At 39.0% G+C, this 26,493-nt stretch overlaps 1 protein-coding gene across 4 annotated transcripts in view; it reads right to left on the bottom strand.

Annotated features, from left to right (window-relative positions):
- Positions 1-26,493, bottom strand: part of STS (steroid sulfatase) — a 145,654-nt gene that overhangs the window by 71,472 nt on the left and 47,689 nt on the right. For all 4 annotated transcript variants that reach the window (XM_068141709.1, XM_068141694.1, XM_068141702.1 and 1 more), the window contains 2 exons: positions 22,732-23,155; positions 9,007-9,143 (listed from right to left, as the gene is read on the bottom strand). In XM_068141709.1, coding sequence (XP_067997810.1) covers positions 9,007-9,143; positions 22,732-23,155 — 561 coding nt within the window. The remainder of the gene's footprint in view (positions 1-9,006; positions 9,144-22,731; positions 23,156-26,493) is intronic.

Below are 26,493 nucleotides of genomic sequence, written 5' to 3'. Positions count from 1 at the left end.
GAAACAGCAGTTGGCAGCAAATTTTGTAAAACACAGCACTACTACCGCAAGCTGCATTACAACTAATGTTTTCTATCATGGAGTGAGTGTTACTGAGACATTATTTAAATTTCATTAATTAAAAAAATGCTATAAGAACTGCTGCTTAAGGTGTGCTTTGTAATCTAGTAAATAGAATTCTAAGAAGGAGCTTTTCTGTGCACAAAGACATAATACAGAAAAAAGAAACTATACTTAAGGAGGATTAGGTAGCTCGGGAGGCATATCATAGTGGAAATGGGAGTCTCTCATCACTTAGTCACTCAAATTCAGTCTTGTTCAGTAGTGACTGAAAGTCATTGCTGCTTAGTGACATATGAAATGAGTTTGAGTTTTAGCCCAGATTGTAAGTGGAAAGCATCCACATCATAAAAGACAGAACCAGAAATGTTTTTAATCTGCATCCTTATTGACAATTTTCCCAGATCTGACCTAAAGTATGAATGTGCTTCAAGAGCTTAAGTACTATTTCAGATGAAGAAACAGTTTCTTGGTGTAACAGCAGGATGGCAGAAAAGGGTGGGAAAATGATGTTCTGTCTTGGCTGATCTTATTGCTCAGAGATGCTGGTGAACATTTTTTATGATGCCAAAACCAGCTTAAAAATAAAGCTTCTAGACTTGAGACATCAGTATAAATTCAAGGAATATACTATTAGTATAAGGCACCACCTTAAGTTTTCCTTTGAAACAAATGAGATAAAAAACTAACCTCAGCTAGGTTTATGTCACATTCTTAATAGTTTGATCAAACAATCTGAGCCTGTTTATCCACCAGTTCTGATAATGTGGCATAGTTCTTCTTTGCTTATCTTTCAAATCAATTTTTCACTGTTACAAATGACTACATCAGGTGAAACGCCATGACAAATCAGGATTATCTCCACATACAGGATTTGTTTGGTTGTTGCTGTTGTTTTTAAAAATATCAAGAAATAGTAATTTTTCCTTTCAAATTATTAATTATTATTTTTATTTTAGCATAATTCAGAATTCTTAAATGGTTCTAAATAGAGGTTTAAACTAAGAAACATTGTAAAGTGAAACAAAGATGTAAGCATTCACAATAGCAACCTTTGACAATTATATATGAGAGACATAGATTTCAGATGAAACTTAACAATACTATGCTGATTTCCAGAAGAATAGTTACTGCTCAGGATAGGAAAGACCATTGAAAAGAACCCAAAATATCTAGGAATACAATTTCAGGCAGAATAACTTGAAATAAATATTAAATTTACTTCGTAATTAAAAATAATAAGTAAGTTTTAAAAGCTCAAAAAAGCTTGTAAATTTAAAATAGTTATTTTTAAATGAGAATTGAAACAGATCACATGCTATTATGAAGGCATAAAACCCCAGAAAAACTGAGGGGCTGTAACATGCTTCAGAACCTCAAGAATTCTTTGGCTACAACATTTAGACCCTTCTTTTTGTTTTGTGAATGCTTTATACTATGATACTTTCATCAGAGAAAAAAATTTGCTAAAAGTCTTGTAGACACAGTTCAGTTTTCTGCCACTTTAATATTTTCCAAAAGCAGCAATAAGATCTCTGCTGAGCCTTCTCTTCTCTAGGCTGAACAACTTCAACTCTCTCGGCCTTTCTTCTCAGGAAAGGTGTTAGATTCATAGACTCATAGAATGCATCAGGTTGGAAGGGACACACAAAGGTCATCTTGTACAGTCTCCCTGAAGTGAAAAAGGACATGGTGAGAAGGGACAGGTGTTCTGACCCTCTGACCATTTCTGTGGCTGATCTCTAGACCAACTCTAATAGGTCCATGACTTTCTTCTGATGGGGAGCTGGATGCTGTACCCAGGTGGTGTCTCACAAGAGATGACTAGAGGAGTATCATGAGATATCTTGCCTCTACTTGCTTCTGTGAAGAGTTCCTCGGCTGCTCTACACTGACTTTTAAAGGTTATGCCTGATTTTGTTTCAAAATATTAATTGATTTTAGAGAACAGCTTTTGGTTTTATTCAGCATCTCATAGGATCACAGAATGGTTGAGGTTTGAAGTGACCTCTGAAGATCCAACACCCCATGTTCAAGCAGGGCCACTTGAAGCCCAGACCCACATCCAACTGGCTGTCTCCAAGAAGGGAGACTCTACCACTACTGTGGGCAACCTGTGCCAGTGCTTGGTCAGTCTCAAAGTAAAAATGTTCAGAGAGAACCTTTTGAGTTTCAGTTTGTGTTATTTTCTTGTCACTGAGTACCAATGAGAAGACCCTGCCGCCCTCCTCTTTACAACTTTCTTTCTCTCAGTCTTCTCTTCTCCAGGATGAACAGAGCTCTAGTCACAGCTCTCTCAGTCTTTCCTCACAGGAGATATGCTCTGGACCTTTAATCATCTTCCCTTTGATGGACACTGCCTAGTAGATTGTGATGAAGAGGTTATTAAATTTATGAATATGAAATATGAATTAGGAAAATATTATTTTTATTACTTATCAAATTATTAATAACTGATGAATCACTAACTTATATACATGTTCTAGTGCACGTTTGTGAAATACATTCCATAAGTGGCTCAGCGTTATCATTAGAACTTAATTGAACTATCTACAGACTATTTCTATATTTATATAATGAAGGGTGCAGTTCTGTCGCTTGGTCACTAGATGGCGACTCGGTGGGACGCGGGTGGCTTCTGGCTATACACAGCAATATTACAATCTTTCTATGAGTCAGCGATTACTCCGCTAGACGCAGATGCTTTGAACTGAGTGCTAGTGGATGGAAAGCATGTGGAAGATACTCTGTAGCTGTTGTTTGTAGCAAGGTGGAGGTCTGGCAGACTACTGTCGCTGGACTGGTTCCTAGTCAAGTTGGGCGGTGGCGCTGGGTTACTGTCTCCTTTCAGCAGCAGTGGAGAGGGAATGATGGAACCTGGGCCTAGCTCAGAAGGAGGTTCCCTTCAAGACTCGGTCAATTCCCTCCAGACAATAGGGATCGGTCCTGGTCGGGGTCGGCCCATGGGGTCGGCACTCGGAGTTGGCTCGCATGGCAGGGTGGGGCGACAGTTGCAGATAGGTAGGCTCAGATGTTTCCAGTTGGACACGACAGCAGACAAAGGCTATGGGGTCGGCCCAGCTACGGCGAATCTTGGGGCTGATGTAAACAGCCTCAGGGAGAGAATGCGGCTGCGTTAAGTGGCGGCTTATTGTTTACTGGGCTTAAAGGAATAACGGGACGTTCGGAGCGGTCCCAGGTTTAGTGCAGTATAGGCACGAACAGTGCTTTAGTCTTCCCTGAGGTCCACAGGGCTCAGAGCGGCACATGTGGCGGCTCATCTCTCACTATGGCGGGGCTAGGCATATGTGGACTTTGTCTCAGTCCAGTCCTTTCTCCCCGGCAACTGGGCAGATCTTACCGTCGGGGGTTGGTTCAGTCCTCCAGTGGCACAGTGGGCTCTCCTGGTCGGTATGACTGGCTGTGACGATGCTGGGCTTCTCGGGCTCAGTGAAGGTCCTCCCTCTGGAGATGATCCTCAAGACTGCTTCTCACAATGGAGAGGCTTTCAGTATGCATGCATTTATGACAGAAGCTAACAACAATAAGCTCAATGGCAGAGGCTATGGCTCGAGAGTTGTTCTCTTGAGCAAGTACAGAGACAAAGTGAAAGAGGGGGCAACTTGTTTACCAACTGGGGTGATACTTATAGATTCCTCGAGGCTGGGCTTGACCAATGGGCACTCTCATAAACAGCTGGCTTCAGCCTATAGAAAGCATGAAGCTAGAATTATGCCCATACTTGGTATTTTCACAAGCACTGCGTGCGCTGGGTGCGTCCTAGCCTGGGTAATGCCTTGGCTTTTGTCTTCCTCCTGAAGAAGTGGGAACTTGTCCACATGCTGGGGCAAGATTTGATATCTGGGCATAATGTGTCTTCACCACATAGATCCACATTCCACTTATACTGAGATACTCTTTTTATTCATAAAAATCTACAAAACTTTTTAAGCTATTACAAACACAAGATGCATTGGGATTTATTTCTTCATTTTTTTACAATTAATTAATATCAGATAATGGTAATTTATTTGTCTTAACTTGATCCTAAAACAGGTCAAAAGATCAGGGCAAAGAGCCTATGTTTTTGCAGCTTGCAGGGCAATCATATAATAAAGATACCCAGACAATGCCCCCATTTTACAGTTAACTGGCTTCTGTGAGGTTAAAATTTCTGAGACTTTTTAAGACTCAAGCCATTCAGTTGGGATTGTTACACAAAGGATTAAGAATATGTAGTTTCGTGTGAAAACAACAATAAACAGTCATTTGCAAAAGTTGTGTTGAATTGGTGTGCTCTCACAAGGTTTGCATGCCAGTCTACAGGGGGCTCCAAAACTCTTCACAGTGATCTGTTTTAGATTAAATCGGTGTAGTGCAATTTACATCAAAACCAATTTCTGAACATATTCATCTCTCTTCCTATACTCAGTCAGAAATGAAGGAATGAAGGAAGAGAAGGGAGAAAAAGGTAATATTGCATTCATTTATTCATTCATTATTTCTTTTTCCATTTTTAGACTGTAAAATTATTTCATCTGCTCTCATATAAATTATAATTAATAGAATTAATAAGATGCTTAGCTTACATTAAAAGAAAATTAATGTTATTAGCCAGATAATAATTCTCTAAGACATGTCACATGCAATGACATAATAACTGTGAATGTTTTAAACATTGAATTTCACTTTACAAAAAAGCAGTAGATGTACATGGTCCCAAAGCTCAACCAGAGACTCTATTTGCTATTTTTGACATGGACTGTAATCATACATTTCAGTATTGGTTTAAAAAGTCACAAACATGAAGTATTCATGGGGGTATTTCATTCTTACATCTTATGGGTTTTTCTAGCATGCCTTAAAATTGAATTATTCTACAATTATGTAATTTGCTTTTCAAAATATACAGATGAGAAGGAAACTGGTTTTTTATTTAGAATTTTCAGTCTCAGTGGACTTCTGTCTTACTAGAAAGGCTGGGTTTTTTCTCTTGCAAATGGCAGCTAATGTCTTCTTCCTGATTTCAACTGATCTTTTAAGTGGTGAACAGTGTATCATTCACATTTCACGGTTCAGTCTTGATATAAATTTTTCATCACTGGTACCTGACAGTCCTAACTTCTTCTGGAACTTTTCTTACATTTCTTTTCTTTCTTTTTTCATTTTTTTTTTCTTCCCCTTTAAGCACCCATGAAAGTTTTCTACATTTCCCAGTCAGTAGATAACACATCACAAGTTTTAGAAGTGAGTTAAAGTTGGTGCTTCTTTTCCTACCAGTTGCCAAACATTTAATATCACACTATAATGCAATTTTCCATACAGTCATTTTTGTCCTTCCTATGCTTGCATTCTCTTTACTTAGAAGGTATTGCAGCCCATTAGTATATCTAGGCTACTTGTGGTGGGTTGAAGGGCCGATCCTCCCACCACAGGCAAAAAAATGAGAGTCAGACAAACTGATTGCAAAAGTGGTGGAAAGTGGATAAGAAGTGAAAATTTTACAGAGAACCACAAGCACAGTGACGAAACAGAGATCCTAAAGCATACTCAAAAGCATCCCATCCCCACCTGAGGGTACACCCAAACCCCCCAGGGCTCTTTCTTCCCCCTCCTTCCTCCACTGTTAGGCTAATCTCAGCTGGCCAGATCCGAGAGTGCCCTTCCCCCCAGCCTTGGGCCTAGCTAGGCCCAAGAGGCCGCGAGATGGCTCCCCCCATTACCAGGTATCGACGAGGGAAGAAAGAGGAAGTGCAGGACTTTGCAGGTAAATTTATAGGGAGCAGGACATTATGGGATGAAATACGCACCTTCCTGTGTCCTCTCACTGGGCTGGACCCTTGGGACACTGAAGACGTGTCTTTATGTGGCCACAGCAGGGGTCACCTGGCCCAAACTGCTACACTATTGTATTCTAATTGCTTTTGTGAGTTATATTCATCTGTGCATAAATACTAATTCCTGTCTACTGAACAATAAAACATCCCTTTCTGGAAAGCTTATAGTTTTCACTTCTTTTCCTAGAAAATGCTGGTTACTGACATCAGCAGTACAGAAATCCACTTTGTCTGATGCAGTTTATGTATTGACTGGAATTTTTAGTGGTGGTTAATGAAATTTGTACTCCTTTCAATTGGAAAAAAAACAACACAACAACAAAAGAGAGAGAAAATAAAGGAAAAAAAGCTATATTATTCCTTTGGACTCTTTTGAAAATGCCAATCACAACTTTCTCTAATCATTTTAATAATGGAGGATAAAGTACCAGAGGAACTAAACACATTTTATACCTCCAAGAGAAAACATGCCATCTGTCAACAGTAGAGTCTTACAATACATAAAAAAAGAACCAGAACCCCAGCTGAAACAGAATTCGATGCTTGTAGAACAGAAAATGACAAATGAGGATCTGTTTCTGAATTAAGCTACCTCCACTGCCCCTGAAGTTCCTGTAATTAAAGGACAATACACAGAGAAGCTCCTATATCTCTTCTGAGTTTGTTCAACATTCCTGTATCTCTGGTTTATCCCTGGCTTTTTCAATAATACATTTCTGTGCTATGGTTTGTTTGATACATCTCTTAAGAGACTGTGGTCATTCTGGAAGACAGCAGTGGTTTTTAATCTGTTGCCACTTCTCTATCGTTACATACCCTGAAACAGTAATCTGAGCTGCCCTGGTTTCCAACCTGTTGTCCAAACCCTGCTGTCCAAACGGTGGAGCCTCTGAAAGAGGCAGCAAAACTTAACAGTAGCAGGAAATGACCAGTTAGGCTGGAATGAACTATATATCATAGAGTAGAAATAGAAATAGTAACATCAGTCACAGACAGTAAGACCAGGTAATGCTTAGTAGCTTAGTAGCTGAGAGTTCTCGTAAATCAGCTTTAAGAATGCCTCGACAAAGATAATATCACCTTTGCTCCCCAAGACAGTAGTTGCGGGGGGCGGGTGGGGAGGAAGGGAGGTGGGCAGGGAAGACCCTCTGGAACAAAGATAGGATAATTTCTACCCATCAAGACAGCAGATACCCTGGAAGGTGGGGAGGTGGAAAGACTATGCAACACATCCCCTGGCCTGATGACCCTGGCACCAACCCCTGCAAGCATGCAGGACTCTCTGGAGGCAACACCTGGAAGTCAATGGGACTAGGGGGAGAGTCCAAGGAGGAGCTACAAAAATAACTGAATAAAAGCTCAGAGCTATACAAGCTAATGGGGGAGAACATCACCATGTTTCAGCCTGGCAGCAGCAGCCTAAGCTATGCCCTCAGTTTTGCCTGCTGAAAGAGAGAAGAACTCCGCTGAAGAACAGGAAGTGCATAGAGGAGGAAAACCCATCATGGAGCTCTCTCCATCTGCCCTTCTCTGGCTGAGGACAGCACAAACTGAAACATGAACCCTCATCTCTCTCTTTCCCCTCCCCTCTGGCTGGAGACATCACATGCTGGAAACATCATGGGACTTGGCAGCACCCTCAGGCAACACAAGTCAAAAAGGACTTGGACTTTGGGACATTTCCCTCTCTCCCTCCTCTCCTCCAAGCTGAAGAAGTGACTTGGCAGCACCCTTCCTCAGACCTCCTCCAGCCAAAGACAGAAAGGCTTCTTGGGGGGTGATAATATAATTCCTTTCTCCATTTGTTCTTCTCTGTTTCTCTCTTTTCTCCCTTCCTCTGTTTCATTTACTTGAGCCTTTTAATAAATAGCCTCGCTTCTGATATTTGACCTCGTTTGTGCCTTAATTTCACACAGAGGAATATTGTAAAAAAGAACAAGTCTCTCTCCTCCTCTGGACCAATACAGTAGATGCAAACAGAAATGGCAACACGTGTATACTTTTATCTCATGCAAGCACTTGATTGACCAAATGTTGATGGCTGTTGACAAGTGATAAAGATTGTAGGACGTAATACAACTGGAATGAAAGCCAGTATCTGTTACAAAACATGATACAAAATTTTTATTTTTTCCTGTTATCTCCCACACTGAAAACCTTTCCTAAGTATACCACAGCTTCCCACATGGGTTTTACCCATTTTGCAAATATTGCACTAAACACATTACAAATCACTAAATGTGCTGTGCTACCTTTTGTGCTATAGTTTGAGCAGCTAGACTTCCTGATTCAGAATATACAAAGAAATGTACATGATGTTGAACCGCATGTTTGCATAGTTCAAAAATATGTATGAATCCCTCTATAGCAACTTAGTAAGAAAGCAACATTTTCTTGAAGGATGTCAGTCTGTACTGAATTGTAATGAGAACAGAATCAACTTGGCATATATGGGAAGGAGGAATGTAAGCTCATAATACTGCTATTCTCATATATGAATTGTTTGTTGATTTCACTAGTGATTATCTCTGGAATCAGAAAGTCATTACAACATGGGAAGCCTGCTGAAAGATGTAATGAGAAACCACTCTCTAGTCTCAGAGAAAATGGAAGGCTCTGAAAGGCAAATCATTTAGTTTTGACTACCCTTCGTGAACAGAAGTGGATTTCACCTGAGTGATTTTACTAATTCACTAAAATAATTAGCAATTATTTTTGAAAACAGTTTAACTTTAAAAATATTTTTATATCAATATCATGTGGTCACTTCTCAAATTATTATATTGTTTTATGAGGCCAGAAGCTTAAAGGATTGGATTTAACTACTCTACTTCAAATTTCCACAGTTACGTTGTCGTATCTCTGCTAAGTCCATAATGCATAGAATACCATCACAGTCAAAGAAGATACAATAAATTTGGTCATAAAAATGTTACAGGAGATCAGCTTAAAGGAGATCAGCCTTTTAAATCAGTTTCTTTTCCCTACAAAGGACAAGTGTGTCAGCTATACTGTAGATATCCAAATTGCAGGAGTCTGCATTTAGTGAACATGAATGTAAGTTTTCTACAAATTCCTTCCATTGTGGTTAGAGACAAAAGTCACATACCTACACTCCAGTCCATTTCCTCCACTGCATCCCCATATAAACCATGCTTGCTCTTTCCTCTGAAATTTTTTGAAGCGTACAAAGCAGTATGGACATGAAGATAAGACAGGACAAGAAGAAATGGTTCATCAGTGCTCCTGGAGAAAAATAAAACAGAACAAAACCCAAACTCTTAGTATATTTTAAGACAAAATTTATATAACATCTTTATACAGTAGAGATCAAAATTAAAAAAAAAAAACCAAAAACAAACAACCAAAAAACCCCCAAACAAAACCAACAACAGAAAGGGAGGAGAATACTATAAATCAAAACTACAAAATGTAACTAATTTCTGTTTGTTAAATATATTGAAAGAGGTTCAACATGACCAAATGCAAGGTCCTGCATCTGGGTGGGGGCAATCCCAAGCACCAATATAGGCTGGGCAGTGACTGGCTTCAGAGAAGCCCTTAAGAAAAGGACTTGGGGGTGCTGGTGTACAAGCTGAACAAAAGCCACCAGTGTGCACTTGCAGCCCAGAAAGACAATCACATCTTGGGCTGCTTCAAGAGAATTGTGGTCAGAAGGCCGAGGGAGGTGATTCTCCCCCTCTACACTGCTCTCATGAGACCCCACCTGGAGCAATGCATCCAGTTCTGGAGCCCCTATCACAGGAAGTATCTGGACATGCTGGAACATGTCCAGAGAAGGGCTAGATGATCCTTGAGGTCCCTTCCAACTCTAACAATTCTATGATTCTATGACTGTTTAAAACTTGTTTCTGGCTATAAGCACTTGTCTTCATTTTACAAGTATATATTTAAAAGCCCAGTTGCAATTTCTGTTCAAAACAATACCTTCAGAGCTACATACATATATGAAATGCAATTGTCATCCTCACAAAGCCCTATGGAAGCTGATCAAGCATGCTGTTATGAGTAGCAGGGTCAAACATACCATAATACTATAAACTATGTGAAATCAAGTATACTACTAGTTTTCCTTCTTGTTTATCCTGGAGCAAGGGATATGACCAAATCTCTACTCATTAAATGCTCTATGTGTGTATGTAAGTGACTGGTACATAACACTACATGTATGTTGTACCAAAGAATAAGTAATTTCAAAATACATATACTAGTAGAAATTTTTTTCCTCTCACAGCAATGAACAGCCTCCATTGTCTTCAGACTATTTCCAGAGCTGATACAAAAGGAAGAATGCAGTAAATAGACTTGCTATAAATTTTGTTGTTCATGTGATCTGTCAACACAGAGTTTCTGAGCATTTCCAGAAGGCTGTGAAAGTACATCTTAAAAAAGAAGTCTTCCTTATGCATTATTTATAGAACTTTACTTAGAATTGTGCAGTACTAGCCACATTTACTGATATATGCTCTAACAGCATTCATAGTACATTATGCATTCTTGTGAATATCAGCTGAATTACAGAAAACTTGTTTGGATCACACCTTAAAGCTCATAGTTAATTACAGAGTATTTTGAGATGTATTTATCATATTTTCCCTCACCAGATCTGTGGTGGATAATACCTGTGATTCACATTAACATTGAAAGGAGACTATATAACTATATATTTCTTCATGAAGTTGATTCATCCATACTTTACGAGAAGAGGAACAACAGACACATGCACACACAATCTGTTTCTTTAAAGTGAAAATAAATCCTAACTTTTAGAAGCTGAAAACAATCTCTTTAAATAAAAAGGATTCATCTGACATCAATAATCTGAAGGGAAAATAACTTGTTATTCTAATATATGTATGATCCATTTTTCCATTTTGCAGTGCTACAGGCTGGGGTCAGAGTGGCAGCCAAGAGGGACAATGGCATCTTGGCCTGCATCAAGAACAGTGTGGCCAGCAGGAGCAGGGAGGTCATTCTGCCCCTGTACACTGCACTGGTTAGGCCACACCTGGAGTACTGTGTCCAGTTCTGGGCCCCTCAGTTTAGGAAGGATGTTGACTTGCTGGAACGAGTCCAGAGAAGAGCAACAAAGTTGGTGAGGGGTTTGGAACACAAGCCCTATGAGGAGAGGCTGAGGGAGCTGCGGTTGCTTAGCCTGGAAAAGAGGAGACTCAGGGGTGACCTTATCACTCTCTACAACTACCTGAAGGGAGGTTGTAGACAGGCTGATGATGGTCTCTTCTCCCAGGCACCCAGTACCAGAACAAGAGGACACAGTCTCAAGCTGCGCCAGGGGAGGTTCAGGTTGGATGTTAGGAAGAAGTTCTATACAGAAAGAGTGATTGCGCTATGGAATGGGTTGCCCGGGGAGGTGGTGGAGTCGCCGTCATTGAAGGTGTTCAGAAGGAGACTTGACGGGGTGCTTGGTGCCATGGGTTAGCTGTTTGGGTGGGTTGGATTGGTTGATGGGTTGGACACGATGATCTTGAAGGTCTCTTCCAACCTGGTTTGGTTTATTCTAATAAAGTTTATTCCTTTCCCCTTGGCTGGCTTTGATTTTACAGAAGCTGCATTGTTAAAGATCTTTTACTAAAATACACCATGGTACCTGAAGAAAATATGGGAAAATGTTATCCATGTTACTTGATAATTGTGCTTCTGACTGGGAAGGTTTAAAAAAAAAAAAAAAAAAAAAAAAAAAAAAAAAGTAGACCATTTTTCATGTGGAAAATGAAAAAAAAAAAAATCATTCTTTTCAATATTTGTGCAGGTAGCCCGTATTATGGTAATATTATAAAGTACAGATTCAAAGAAATACAATATTTTTCATAAGCGATACACTTTCTACAAACTTGTAGTGGTTGCTATTTGACCAACCTGATCTCCTTCTATGATCAGGTAACCTGACTGGTGGATGTGGGGAGGCCTGTGGATGCAGTCTACCTGGACTTCAGCAAGGCTTTTGACATTGTCCCTCACAGAAAACTCCTGGCCAAGCCACCAGCCCATGGCTTGGACAGGAGCACACTGTGTTGGGTTAGGAACTGGCTGGACGGCCGAGCCGAGAGAGTGGTGGTGAATGGTACCACATCCAGCTGGTGGCCAGTCACTAGTGGTGTGCCTCAAGGATCAGTGCTGGGGTGTCTTGGTCTGGAGAGGGAAAGAGACTCAGTTCTTTTGAATATTCCTGTGTTGTGAAATTAGAGGCACCAATGAGGCCAAAATATCAACAGCTAGACTATTTATTAGATAAATAAAGTGGACATAAGAAGGGGAGAGGGAGAAAATAGAGAGGGAGAGAGAGAAGAGAGAAGAGGAAAGGAACTATATTACCACATCACTCACCCCACCCAAGATAGTTTGAGTGTGTGGAGGAAAGGTACTGCAGGAGTTGTTGGGTCTGTAGAGAAAGGGTGCTGAGGCTTTGGCTGGAGAAAAGATGTGGTCCTCTGGTCAGCCTCTTCATGAGTTGCAGCAGGCGAAACTTAGGACATGGAGAGAGGGTTCAGTCTGCTTCTTCCAGGCTCCATGGCCTCTTTTCTCCAGAGCAGCATTGTCCCGAGCTTTTCCTTCTCAGCGGCATGGTCCTTCATCTGTGTTTTCCTTCATCTCCATTTTTCTTCTGCGTTTTTCTTCCTCTAAGCCAGTATACAGTTTTTAGTCCTTAGGTATGTGTCCAAGTATTGTCCCTCAGGAATTCCAGGGCCAGGAAATCATCCTTAGGTAAATATCCAGGTATCGTTTCCCAGGAAATCTTTCTGTGTATTCCTGTGTGTTTGGGCAGAGGTCTGGATGGAGGGGGAGGGGGGAGGGGGGCTCCGGCTTCTCCTTCTCCATCTACATGCCCCCACACTCCTTACACATCAGGAAACAGGTGGTGAATCCATTGTCTACCCTTTCCAGGGTACTTGATGGGTGGAGATTATCTTGTCCTGAAAGTGTGATGGCTGGGTCCTTGGGCCATTGTTGTAGGCCAGCTGCAGTCCAGTGTTATCATGATGCAATCACAAGGTGATTTGCATCCAGGATTGGTAGACAGGATTCCTACATGATCTTTGCACCTTCCTTCCAGTGGCTCTGCCCAACACATATCAGCTATTGTCTGGGCAAGCAGAAAGTGATTTTATCTTTGTTGAGTCACATCAGAAGAGACAAACTTTTAGTCTCTCACATGGGCCCCATGCTCTTTAACATCTTTATTGATGATCTGGATGAGGGCATTGAGTCCATCATGAGGAAATTTGCAGACGACACCAAGCTGGGGGCAGGAGTTGGTCTGTTGGAGGGTAGAGAGGCTTTGCAGAGGGACCTTGACAGGCTGGACAGATGGGCAGAGTCCAATGGCATGAGATTTAACACATCCAAGTGCCGGGTTCTGCACATTGGCCACAACAACCCCATGCAGTGCTACAGGCTGGGGTCAGAGTGGCTGGAGGGCGGCCAGGCAGAGAGGGACCCTGGGGGTGCTGGTTGATGGTAGGCTGAACATGAGCCTGCAGTGTGCCCAGGCAGCCAAGAGGGACAATGGCATCCTGGCCTGCATCAAGAACAGTGTGGCCAGCAGGAGCAGGGAGGTCATTCTGCCCCTGTATACTGCACTGGTTAGGCCGCACCTCGAGTACTATGTCCAGTTCTGGGCCCCTCACTTTAGGAAGGATGTTGACTTGCTGGAACGAGTCCAGAGAAGGGCAACGATGTTGGTGAGGGGTTTGGAACACAAACCCTATGAGGAGAGGCTGAAGGAGCTGGGGCTGCTTAGCCTGGAGAAGAGGAGGCTCAGGGGTGACCTTATTGCTCTCTACAACTACCCGAAGGGAGGTTGTAGACAGGCGGATGTTGGTCTCTTCTCCCAGGCAGCCAGCATCAGAACAAGAAGACACAGTCTCAGGCTGTGCCAGGGGAGGTTTAAGCTGGATGTTAGGAAGAAGTTCTATACAGGGAGAGTGATTGCCCATTGGAATGGACTGCCCAGGGAGGTGGTGGGGTCACCATCATTGGAGGTGTTTAGGAGGAGACTTGATGGGGTGCTTGGTGCCATGGTTTAGTTGTTTAGGTGGGTTGGATTGGTTGATAGGTTGGATGCAATGATCTTGAAGGTCTCTTCCAACCTGGTCTATTCTATTCTATTCTATTCTATTCTATTCTATTCTATTCTATTCTATTCTATTCTATGTGAGAAGCTTTCACTGATTCAGCAACAAATAACAGATTTCTGAATCAATTAAAAAGATTGCAAATGTCAGCATTACAAGTAAAAATATGTATAATTTTAAGTTTAATATTTAATATGTACATTAACACAACACTGGGCTTTCATTAAAAAACATTTTTGCAAGATTTTTCTTTACAACTTGCATTGTTTGCTGCACAGGATTATCTTAGATACTTTTTCTTAAACACAGTTCACTGAATTGGCAGCAATATAAAAATTCTAGGGTAAATCAAAGCAAAAATATACTTTATAGCTACAATGGCATAGGCATAATTTACTTTTTATGCAAACTGCCTTTCTCTAATGTCCCAGAGACAGTGCATATTTCTAAATGTATACCTGCATTGCTGAAATTGAGTATCGAAAGCCTCCAGTATAAATGTTATTTTCAACATACAAAATCTCAGGCTTGTTTTGTTGTTTGTTTGTTGGTTGGGGGGGGGTGGTGGTTTTTGTTTGTGGGTTTTTTTTTTAATAGATCTGACATAAAGATCTAACTTTAATGAAAAGTCATTGAACCAATGATTGATATGGAAAGGTAGCACATAATTCTCTTCTTTACAACTCAAATTGACAGGTTCTGATTGACAGCTCATTCTCGGGTGGGAAAATGCCTCATCTATTAATATCCTGTAAATGATTACAGGCAGCTATTTATCTCTTACCAAAACTCTTTAAGAAGAATCATAACTACCTTTACTATGACCTTGAAAATGGAATAACAATATCAACTGGTAGGCAAGAAAGAAATTTGACAATCTTAATACCTGAATCACTTGAATAAACAACTCCTTCAAAAATGTATTGTCACTATCTTTTTACACAGTTCAAACACAAGGAACTTCAGTTTCAAAAGATCTGAGATTCGCTTATGCAAACACACTTTTTTTTCATCCTAACATGAATCAGACAGTCTTTTTAATTCACTGAGTAGCCAGAGAGATTACACACATATGACAAAATGCATTCTTTAATCTGTGTTTGACTGATCTTGAAACATCTAAAAGCATCACATTGCTGGTGACCTCTCTGCACTGCAGTAGTACTAATGTCTCCTTTTTTAGTGTGAGGAGTGTGTACAATACTCAAAGATTCAGGTCAGGCTTAAACTGTAAAACACAACTTTAAACTGGGTGGGAAAGCAAGTTAAACTAATCTGACATTGTGCTTCTCACGTGGGTCTTTTTACTTTTCTCTGACAGTTTTGCTCTAAATGCTTGCTGCATTGAACTCCTTGGGTAATTTTGTTTGCTTTTCAGTGCACTGATAGTAATCTAAGACCAATGCAGCAGAGCAACAGGTAGAACTCTGAATTTGTTGGCCTGCGCTTGTCAAATCAAACTGAGATGTGAAATTATCCTCAATTTCCATCATAAAGTACACACTTTTAATTTGTTAGACCATTACACGCCTTATACTAGTAAAAGTACTGACTCATCATCTGACTATAAAATCAGATATACTTATTTTTTTCTAAGAAAAACTACTGTGCTATGCTAAAATTGGCATAAAAATTGTTTCTGTAATCCGCAAAGTCTCACAAATTCCATGTAATTCACCCTTAAGACCAAAATAGCCTGCACAGAACTATTTTAAGTATAGAGGCATAATACATTACTTATAAGATTAAACAGCTATGATTTATAAAGACATATTGAATGTTTCTTAATATGTTATTTTTCAAAGAGTGACAGGTAAAATGAAAGAAAGCAAAAAATCTGAAGTATGGAATCTGAAGATATATTTTCAGCACAAACAAGTTAACAGTGTCTTGACACTGGCAAATGCAAATCTAGCTTTTCCTTTTGTTTAACTCTCCTTTTACTAAAAACATTTTGCTTATTTTTTCTCTCCCACTGCATAAATTCATTCAATGCCTATTGCCCATTACTCCCTCTTCTACTTCCAGATTAGTTTATCAATTAGACAGTGCTCTTTGTGACAGGACTGGCTGAATGCACTTCATTAAGCCTTCTTGTTCATGCAGATAGAAAAGGTAAAAGGTAAACCTAGGCTTAGCTGTATCAAGGCAGTTTGTCCTTCATGCTAGATTTTTGTTCTGACTACTAACAGAGCTAAAATCCTTGTTTGCATGAAGGGATCCATGAACCAATATTTCTGTCTTGCTCTTTTAAAAGACATGTTAAAACACAGATGTCATATTTTCAAAATTTTTCAAAATCAGAAAAGAGTACTCCAAGCCACCTGGGGGTAGCTTATCAAAATCAGAAAAGTGTTGACAATGGAGTGAGGAAGGGAAAATATGCAAAAATATGTAAAAATTTGACATCTTTTTAGAAGATGTTAAAAGGAGGAAGTGTTACTACTATATCTGCATTTGTGAAGTGATTCTTCCATGGAAAGACATCTCTAATTTCATATTTATTTTTTTCCTTTAAATGCTCGAGGTACATAATTCATGTGTGCTTTTATTTACTTTCTACATAACCTTATTTCTCCCCTTCAAAAAGTACATTCTCATAGCATTGGGGGGGAAAAAAAAAATCTCATCTACTGCAAGTTTAATACTGCTTTCTATTTCCTTCTCCCTTACAAAACTTTGGAGCCCAGTATACAGATCTACTGGTGTTTAGGAGTGATCCATTTATGATGCATTCCGTCACCCATCACAGAATGTTAGGTCCTTAATCATGCTTAAATTACTTGTATCTTGTTTTCTGATAGTCTTAAAGTATATAAATTCACGATTTCTTCCTGCTAGCTTTTCTGTTCATTAGAAACAAGCAGTGATCTGACAAGATGCATAAAGATCCAGTAGAATAGACTAGAGTAGACTAGAGTAGACTAGACTAGTCTAGACTAGACTAGACTAGAATTAACCAGGTTGGAAAAGACCTCCAAGATCATTGAGTCCAACCTATCACCCAACACCATCTAATCAACTAAACCATGGCACCAAGTGCCTCATCCAGTCTCTTCTTAAGCATTCCCATATAAATATAAATTCCTACTCTTTAATATATGTGCACATTGACACAAACTTTTCTATATACTTTGTATTTTGTTGTGAGCTATCATGAATATTCTTGCAGGATTCATAAAGCCACTTTATTTCAAAACTCTGACTCCAGTACAACATGCCAAATGCCTGATCTTAATACCTAGTGACCTTCAGAAAAAGTCGAAACCACAGTTTGCTGGATAAAAAAAAAATATTAAAAAAATTGTATATCTGTTGTAACAGTGTTTCAAAGACTGAAATAGGATAAAGGGAAAATAAATTTTAAAAAAATGCAAGGAAGTTGTTCCGTTTTGTCTTCACCCCAGTTTTTATATGTTATTACCCAAATACTGTTTCCCAGAAGTTAGATTTCATTAGGATTTTTAATTTTTTAAAAAATAGTATTATTATCTGTTATCAGCTCTACAAGTTTGACTGAGAATTATTCTGTGTCATAGAGCAGTATTGGTGTGTTGTCAATTACTTATACATTAGATACCCATCTCTGTCGTTGTTGTGGTTTGGAAGACGAATTCTCCCACCACGGGCAAAAATAACAACTCAGACAACTCAGACAAAACTCAGATTGCAAAAAATGGTGGAAAGTTTAAATGGAAAAACAGTGAAAGTTTTACAGAAAACCACAAGCACCGTGACAAAAGAGAGAGAGATCCCAAAAAACATACCCAAGAACGTCCCATTCCCACCTGGGGGTACACCCAACCTCCCCCAGGGCTCTTCCTCCCCCACCCCAGCCTTGGGCCTGGGCAGGCCCAAGGGAGGCAACTCACACCATTTAACCTAGGCAGCGGGGGGACAAAAGAGGAAGTAGGGACCCCGCGTGGATGTTTTATGGAGGAGCAGAGAATTATGGGTGAAATACCTGGTCCAGTGGGCTGGACCCTTTTGGGACCTCCCAGGTGTGGTCTGTGCAGTGGCATCTGGGCCAGCACCCAGCCTAAACCACCACACGCCATCCCTTATTTGACACTATAATCTCTGCACCCAAAAAACCCATATCATGAAATTAGAACTCTTCTGATGACATGTGTAGTGAAAGTCCATGTCTTCATCTGGGCATCCTTCCATACAGGCTCTCCTTCAGGCTCAAGTATTAGTCCATTCCAGTTCTTCTTCCTCATATGATGGAACCTCCCAGCAACACAGAGTCATTCTCCTGCAGTGTGAATTCTTCATGGACTCGTTGGGACATCCTGGTCACCTGGAAGAACCTCACAACTTCTCAGCCAAGCCTTTATTCACATTTACATTTACTCAGCGGCTTTTTCCACCCCTGGGGCAAGCCAGTCGGAGCAATCAGGCTCCACGACCACTTTTTTCCATCCCTCCAGGGAGCTGCAGCCAACTGCTTCCAGCTGTGGTCCGAAGCTACACAAATGCACATTGCAGGCACATCGCCACTGCACGGGGCGTTTGCGTACTGAGGCATCACCGCATCCGGTTCACAGCCCTCCTCCAGAAGAGGGAGCGGCTGCACCACAACTCGCTGAGAAGAGAGGAGACGGAGCCAGGTGCTCGGCGCCATTTTCGGAACATGTCCGAAAAAAACAGGGAAAGATTTACAGTTGCTGTCACTGCCTGAACACAGCATGGCACGGGTGGTGCCGCCGCTGCTTGAGTGCAGCCCGGCCCGGCCCCCACTGTCTCTGTTGCCGCGATGCAGAGTCAAAGTCACCTCCACCCCTTCAGGCGTCCAAACGGTTATTTCAGCCAAAGCCATGAGCACGTTCTCAGAGCCTTTGAGAATGGCTTTCCAGCTGAAGTCCCTGCTCGCCTGCGCGGGTTTCAGAAGCCATCGCTTGTCCATTCGCCGTGGGTGGCTGTCCCCCGCAGTGGCAGCAGGCCGACTCCGCTTTGCTTGCCGCTGCCCCTCCTCCACTCTGCTCCCTGCCGCTCGTTGTTCCACAGAGGACAAGGACGAAAAGGCAGGTCTCGCCTTCTTAGGCTACCCCGAGCATTCTTAAGCTACCCTGAGCAGAAAGTCACAGAAAGAGCCACCTCTTGCTGTTCCCAAGCAACAGGAGGGACTTGATGCCGTCAGCCACGCACCAGGTGTCCTTCTGCAGTCCACAGGATTTCACACAGTCACCCCAACAAGAAAACTTGTGCCCCAACTTCCGAACCAGCAATGCCCCACATCTGACTTTAAACTCTCCCTCTTTTGCAATCTGATCTGCAGTTCGCCACAGCAACCAACTCCTGGCCTGGCTATGCCATTAACTGTCGTGGTTTGGGAGACGAATTCTCCCACCACAGGCAAAAATAACGAGTCAGACAAACAGATTGCAAAAAATGGTGGAAAGTTTAAATGGAAAAACAGTGAAAGTTTTACAGAAAACCACAAGCATCAAAAGAGAGAGACATAAGATCCCAAAAAACATACCCAAGAACATCCCATCCTCACCTGGGGGTACACCCAACCCCCCCAGGGCTCTTCCTCCCCCCTCCCCAGACTTGGGCCTGGGCAGGCCCAAGAGAGGCAACTCACACCATTTTACCTAGGCGTCAGGGGGACAAGAGAGGAAGTAGGGACCCTGCGTGGATGTTTTATAGAGGAGCAGAGAATTATGGGTGAAATACCTGGTTTGCTGTGACCACCCAGTGGGCTGGATCCTTTTGGGACCTCCCAGGTGTGGTCTGTGCAGTGGCATCTGGGCCAGCACCCAGCCTAAACCACCACAGTAATTTTCCAAATTTGAATTGTCTGTGCAGTTGATCATTAAAGGACATACTAGAAGACTGACAACCACACTGAACTTAATATTAAATAATTGGTACTTATTTGATTATCAAATATAATGTTAATGTCAAGACAATGTTCCGATAGGTTTACAACATGTACACACACGTGCTCTTGGGAAAAAGTTAGAGTTAACATACACCAAGCTGACCTGCCTACATACAATTAGTGTGAAAAACTAAACTAGCATTTGTTTTCTTACAACACTTGCAATTGTATATATTCTTCAGTGCTATTTCTGCTTACTGAATCTTAAATTTGCTCTATTTCAGTCCTCCTAGGAGCAAATGAAAACAGTCATACACATACTAACCTAAAGAAGAACAAATGCAATACCATCTGTCCAGATGGAATTATAATAGCACATGACTATATGTTATGAAAAAAATTACAAGTTGAAAAATACAAAATTTAATGATTATGTACAGGTAAGAAGCCATAAATCTGACAATACTGTTGAGACATAGCTATAAGAGAGAATAATGTCAGGAATTCCATTTCCCGAACGCTGAAGAACTTACAAAGGTAATACAGGTAACAGGTGTAATAAACATGCAACATTTAAGTTGCAATTGCCATAAAAATTATATATATATATATATATATATATATATATATATATATATATATATATATATAAAAAAATAGCATAAAAGGGATACAAGTGATATACAGTGCATACCAGCATTGTTGAAGTTTGAAGCATCATCATAGACTTACTGTAAAGACAATTAATCAATTAAAATATCAATTATATGTGATGGTTTAGTTGTTTAGGTAGGTTGGATTGGTTGATGGGTTGGACATGATGATCTTGAAGGTATCTTCCAACCTGGTTGTATTATTGTTGTTGTTGTTGTTGTTGTTGTTGTTGTTATTATTATTATTATTATTATTATTATTATTATTATTGTTATTGTTATTATTGTCATATACTTTGCATGTGGTTTCACTACAGGGCACAGTTAAGACTGCTAAAATGCCCTAATTGCTTCTCAATACCTTAAAGTGATTGGATATTCCTTAATTTAATGTTGACTTTGACTAGTCTGGGTTGTAGTTTTTTATTATAATTGCAGCATTCTTCTAACAAACTTTTGTGTAAATTATGAATATATGCTATAAACCTTGACTTCAATTTAATATCACTTTTGTCTGGAAACTACATTGAGAACTGGGGCTAAGTGCCCAGCTGATGTAACAAAGTTGTGCTGACTTAGATGATCCATTGTTTTACCAGCTCAAAACACTAAGCTGTAAAATAACACTATGAGCATTATGAATATGAATAAAGTTTAAAGAGTTAATAGTTTCCTAGCATTGATTTCCAATCATTAACTCACTTGTTTAGGGGTTACAATTTTACTCTCATTACACTGAAAGCAATGAAACATTCAGATAATAAAAATATTATGAATCACTATAGATACATTATATACTTGTAAATCACAGAAGAATCTGTCAAAATACAGTTAATGTTTTCAACAGTCTTTTAAAATCACCAAGTGCTTGGTCACTAAGTAAATAATCTCCCAAAAGTTTTCAGAGGTATGTATATGTGTTTTTTTTATAGCAAACAAAGCATTTCACTGTTAAATTAGTTAGAATGCAGATGGGGAAGGCATGATTATATATATCAGCATTGCCAATAGGAAATAAAGATGTTTTATGTTATTTATAAATGAGAATGGTGACTGCTGAGAAAACTTACTTAAAGAAATGTTAGTTTATTTTTGCATGAGCAGTAGAGATGGTTACATCAAATACTTATAATGAAAGAAATTATAGAAAATTGAAGTATGAGATCAAGATTTTAGATAAACATTTTTTCTTGCTAACAGTTTTGATAACTACTGCATGCAGTCATAAAGTCTGGAAAATGTATCCTCTGATTCTTTGGTGTAAGTTTTCATTCAGCAATGGCACCACGTGAATGTATTCACAGTAACTATCTGGTACATACTTTTCAGAATAGTAATTAAGGAACTTCTTATGTCTTAGAAGACGATTTAGTTTTGATTAGCTATTTTTAGAAATGGTACAACCTGTTGCAAAGGTGACCACGAAAAATACTTTGGCGTATTTTTTCAGGAACTAAAATGGATAAAATATTTTTACTCCAAATATACTAATTTATAATTCAGAATATAATGCATACTTTCATGATTTGATCTCATTAAAAGCACTGTGGTGGCAATCATGCTAAAGTAGCTAACTTTGCAAAAATTAATAACCTAAGACGAAATTGTACATCCAATGTTCAAGTGACCTGTGTGCTGGCTATTAAAAAAAATGACTGATTTAAAAAAAATATATTTATTTCCCAACTTCTGTAAATTAAATCTTTTCAAAATGAATCTGGCATAAAAATGGAGGCATCTAAAATAACAGTGTCTTTAAAAATATGACTTACTAATGTCACTTAATGGATAAATCAAATGAATGGATCCACTTAATGGGTGCGTTCAAGAGAAATCATGGGTTATGATTCTGCATTGTACTACCATACAGTAAATCACACCACAAAACCATTTTCGTATTTCTAAGTTACATGAAGTTCTCAAGAATGAAATTCCTAAAAAACTTGTGTGGTTTTTAGATATTTTTTTCTGAAGCTTGTAAACATTAAGATTTTCAACTTTTATAGAGAAAGTAAATACATACTTAATGAAAACAAAACAAAACAACAGAGTCATTTTCACTAAAACAATTAACTTTAGTAATTTTTAAATGAAAAATTTATCATTAGATATAATAGCATATTTAATAATAATAATAATAACAATAACAATAACAATAACAATAACAATAATAATAATAATAATAATAATAATAATAATAATAATAATAATAATGTATAGCAAATTTAGAAACCTACCTTTCCATAAATTGCACTGCTTCCTTTGTCAGTCTTTCAGTGAGGTTCTCATAGGACAGTGGTTGCTGGATAATCTCATGGTCCCTCATTAAGAAGCAGTTCAAGTGTCGAAAATGATAAAAGAAAAAAATCAAACCAGCAAGTGAAATAGCAGCTAGTAACAAGCAGCAACCCAATGCTTGGAAAGGAATTTTGAGGAGACCAATGTACTGTACTACTGCCAAAGAAACCAGGGTGATTCCAGCAATTTGGATTGGGATGACAAGGGATTTCTGAACCCCTTTTAAAAATACACTGCCTTGGCCAGGCTTGCAGTCTCTAAAATTGGTCACAGTAAGCCCATAAAAATAATCAAATCCATGACTGAGGGGGTGGTGACAGAAGTCATTACTGCTCTCACAGTTCATTCCAAGATGCCACTTTCCTGAAAAGAGAGGATAGGGAGTATTTTTGTAGTTAAACCATCAACTTCTAATGTGCGCTGTTCCAAACATGAACCTGTCACTCTGATATGCCCTCACCCCCAGTATTTATTTCATGCATCCCTATTTTCTGTCTAATCTCCCTTTATGCCTTCATCAAGCACTTTTTTTTCATGTCTGCCTCTTCATTTTACTTAGAAATAGTTTGGTACAGCTCCTGATGGAGACCACTACATTTTGAGTGGTCTAGCAGGTCACTGAAGAGTAACAGGACCCTAACAGATAGCTAACTTTGAAAATTAAAGCTTTGTGCATATATAGTTAAGTAACCATCACAAAATATTATTTTGTAACATCTATTGCTTTCTTAGGAAGAGACAGTTTGGAGTTACAAAATATATTTTCTGAAATATTTCTGGCAAATCACTCATATTTTTTTAGTTTAAATAAAGAAAGAAAAAGTAAACAGTAACAAGCAGGAAATAAGAATAGTGAAACAACTAAGGCATTTTTTATTTAAATGACTGTAAAATCACTGAAATTATCAATCTTCACTATATACATGTATATGTAAAAAGTGAGGAATACTTTATTTATATATATATATATGAAAAACAAAAGGAAAAAAAGAGTAAATTGCTGCCAATTTTGTCTCATTAGGAAATCACTCTCATTCTACAATAATGTTGGACACTGACTGACACAAGAAAACTGTGAGTCTCTTTGCATTACAGTAACATGTTCATGCTGATTGCTCTAAGTATCTAGATAATTTGTTCTGACTGAGGTAAAATCCCTTACCATATGCTTATGCATCACTAAGTGCAACAGACCTAAGTATTTGGTAGCTATTACTTACATTCAAATATATAATAATAAAATAATAAATTAAATAATTATATAAAATTCAGTTAAGTCTGTGATATAAATTATGGCTGGAGCTATGTTCTTTGGTCTCAGCAAGAAAATGTGTTATTTGAAAAACATGTCACTCTTACAAAACAGAAGACAATATATATTCCTGGTTCAAAATTTACTTATTTTTTCTGAATCAAATTCCTAAACATGACCAGTATAATTCAGGGTCTCTGACCTTAAAAGAAATAAAAAAAAACCCATAACCCAGGAAGTCCTCACCCCATAACCCACCCAAAAGAATTCTGAAATACTTTGTTCTAGAGGCCTCAGGATATACATGGTAGAAAGTATATAAAAGTGAAAAAACAGATTTTTTCCTATTCCTAAACCATCCCAGCTTTTACAGGAACTCATGAGAACTCCTGAGAATCTCCAGAGTCTAGAGAGCAGCCTATTCATCCTGCATTTCTGCCTCTAGCAATGACAAATGCAGGTATTACAGTATGAAAGATTGTGAAGATGGGGATCTTTTCTGTGTTTTGTTGTTGTTTGGGTTTTTTTTTTTAATAGTACCTGGAAATGGGCTCAATGTCATTATTTCTCTTTTACAAATGACAGAACTAAGGTATGGTACAAGAATGTTGTGTGCATTAAGTTCCCTCGTAAGCAAAGGGAAGAAAAATACCGCAAGAAGCCTGACTGAATGCTTAGTTGAGTCAAGTTCTCTTTGTACATCTCTCCTTGGTCTTAAGATAGAAATATGCCATGTATACCATAGAAGCTTCTATAAAAGCATTTTTAGGTCTGCTTATGTGCCAGTGAGATGGAGGCCTCTAATGCTTTCTCATCCCAGCAGTTTTTCTACTTACTGTCAGATGGCTCCTCACCTGAGGTGGTATTCTCCTATTCATGGGTAAAATTACTCTTACTACTTTCCTTTACATGGGCCGGTGAACATTACTGAGGCAAAACCCAGCAATGCAGATCACTGTACTGAATTATTAGATGTTACAATGATGCCATAAAGGGCTAGCTAAGAGTGCAACTCTGAATTTAATTCCCAGCAAAGACAGAGGTTTTGGGGAAAAAAAATGCTTCAGTGTTTTCTCTTAGGTTTACATGACTGTCTTCATGGAATAATCACAAAGCAAGGTAAGCATGAAACAACTCTCATCAAGTTAGGTATAAAGGTAGAGGCTTAGAATCACAAATATTAATCATCTTAAAGATTTAATTTATCTATTTTTTTTTCTGTTATTTGTCAATCTCAACCTATAATTCAGTCAAAAAATATGAAAAAGAAACCCAAAGAAATTAAATATATCCTCAAGGTAATTTATTATGATACACGGAATTTTATTTCAACTGGATCTCAATAAAACCAGACATTGCAAGCCAGGTCAGCATCAGGACAGGGGAAAATATAGCACCTATTTTTATCGAAAGGGTTTTAGCAAGCACAACAAATTGTTCAATGTCAAGATGAACTTGGGCCTCAAAAAAAAAATTTGTTCAGAAACAACTTAAGCCAAAAAAAGCAGAGTGCAGGTTAGCTGGGAAAGGCAACAGAAGCACTGGTTCAAATTACATTGTCAGTGGTGACAGAAAGACACAATTGTCAAATAGCTGATGAGGTAGAGGGGTTTGATAGATACTGCACTGCTCTTAAAAAAGCAAGTGGTAACTGGGTCTAAAACATGTTTTGTTTCACCTCTTGTGACAATAACCCATGCCATGAGTTAGTGTTTCAACAGTTTATTGTGATATGCTTTACACTCTGGGGCTTTTCTGAATCTGAGAGGTGTGCAAAATGTTCTCATCTCTGCCAAGTGAAGCTTCATAGTATGAATACTTCACACAAGCATCATAAGCATTTTAGCAGATATTACCAAGCTTTTGATTGAAATTTTTATTGTTAATTGTAAATTATAAGTGCATCAATAGTTTGAGACCTAGGCTTCTTTCCCTCTCTTTGAGTTTCAATTAGGATTTCTTCACAGCAAAAGCAATGCAAATGAAAAACAAGTGGAAATGAGAGGCAAGTCCCATTCAGACAAGAAACTTCACTTGTAACTCACTGTTTCAGAGCCCAGAATGCTGGGAAGCCAGAAAAAATTCATATTTCTCCTCATTTTTTTCCCTCAGACAGTGAATGTGAGAGAAGAATGTGAAGACTGAGTTATGATGTGGGTTTTTGGTATGGTTTTGCACTCTTCAGATAAATGATAAGTTGCAAGACACAGAGCAAGATGCAAACATAAGTATTTTATGTGCTCAAACAAATATACACCTATGTAGTACATAATAATAACAATAATAATAATATAAAATATATATGCATAAACTGTCCTGTTCGTAACTGTAACTATTAATCCTACTCCATTGACTTACTTGGCCAGCCTTGTATTGGACACATCAATGCTGTCATATGTCCCAATATTGCAACATCTCACTCTGGAGGAAAGACACAACTCCCAGTTTA

This window comes from Melanerpes formicivorus, unplaced genomic scaffold (assembly GCF_026170545.1).
Source record: "Melanerpes formicivorus ecotype bairdi unplaced genomic scaffold, bMelFor1.0.p_v2 SCAF_1, whole genome shotgun sequence".
NCBI lineage: Eukaryota > Metazoa > Chordata > Aves > Piciformes > Picidae > Melanerpes > Melanerpes formicivorus.
This window is presented reverse-complemented; position numbering and strand designations above follow the sequence as displayed.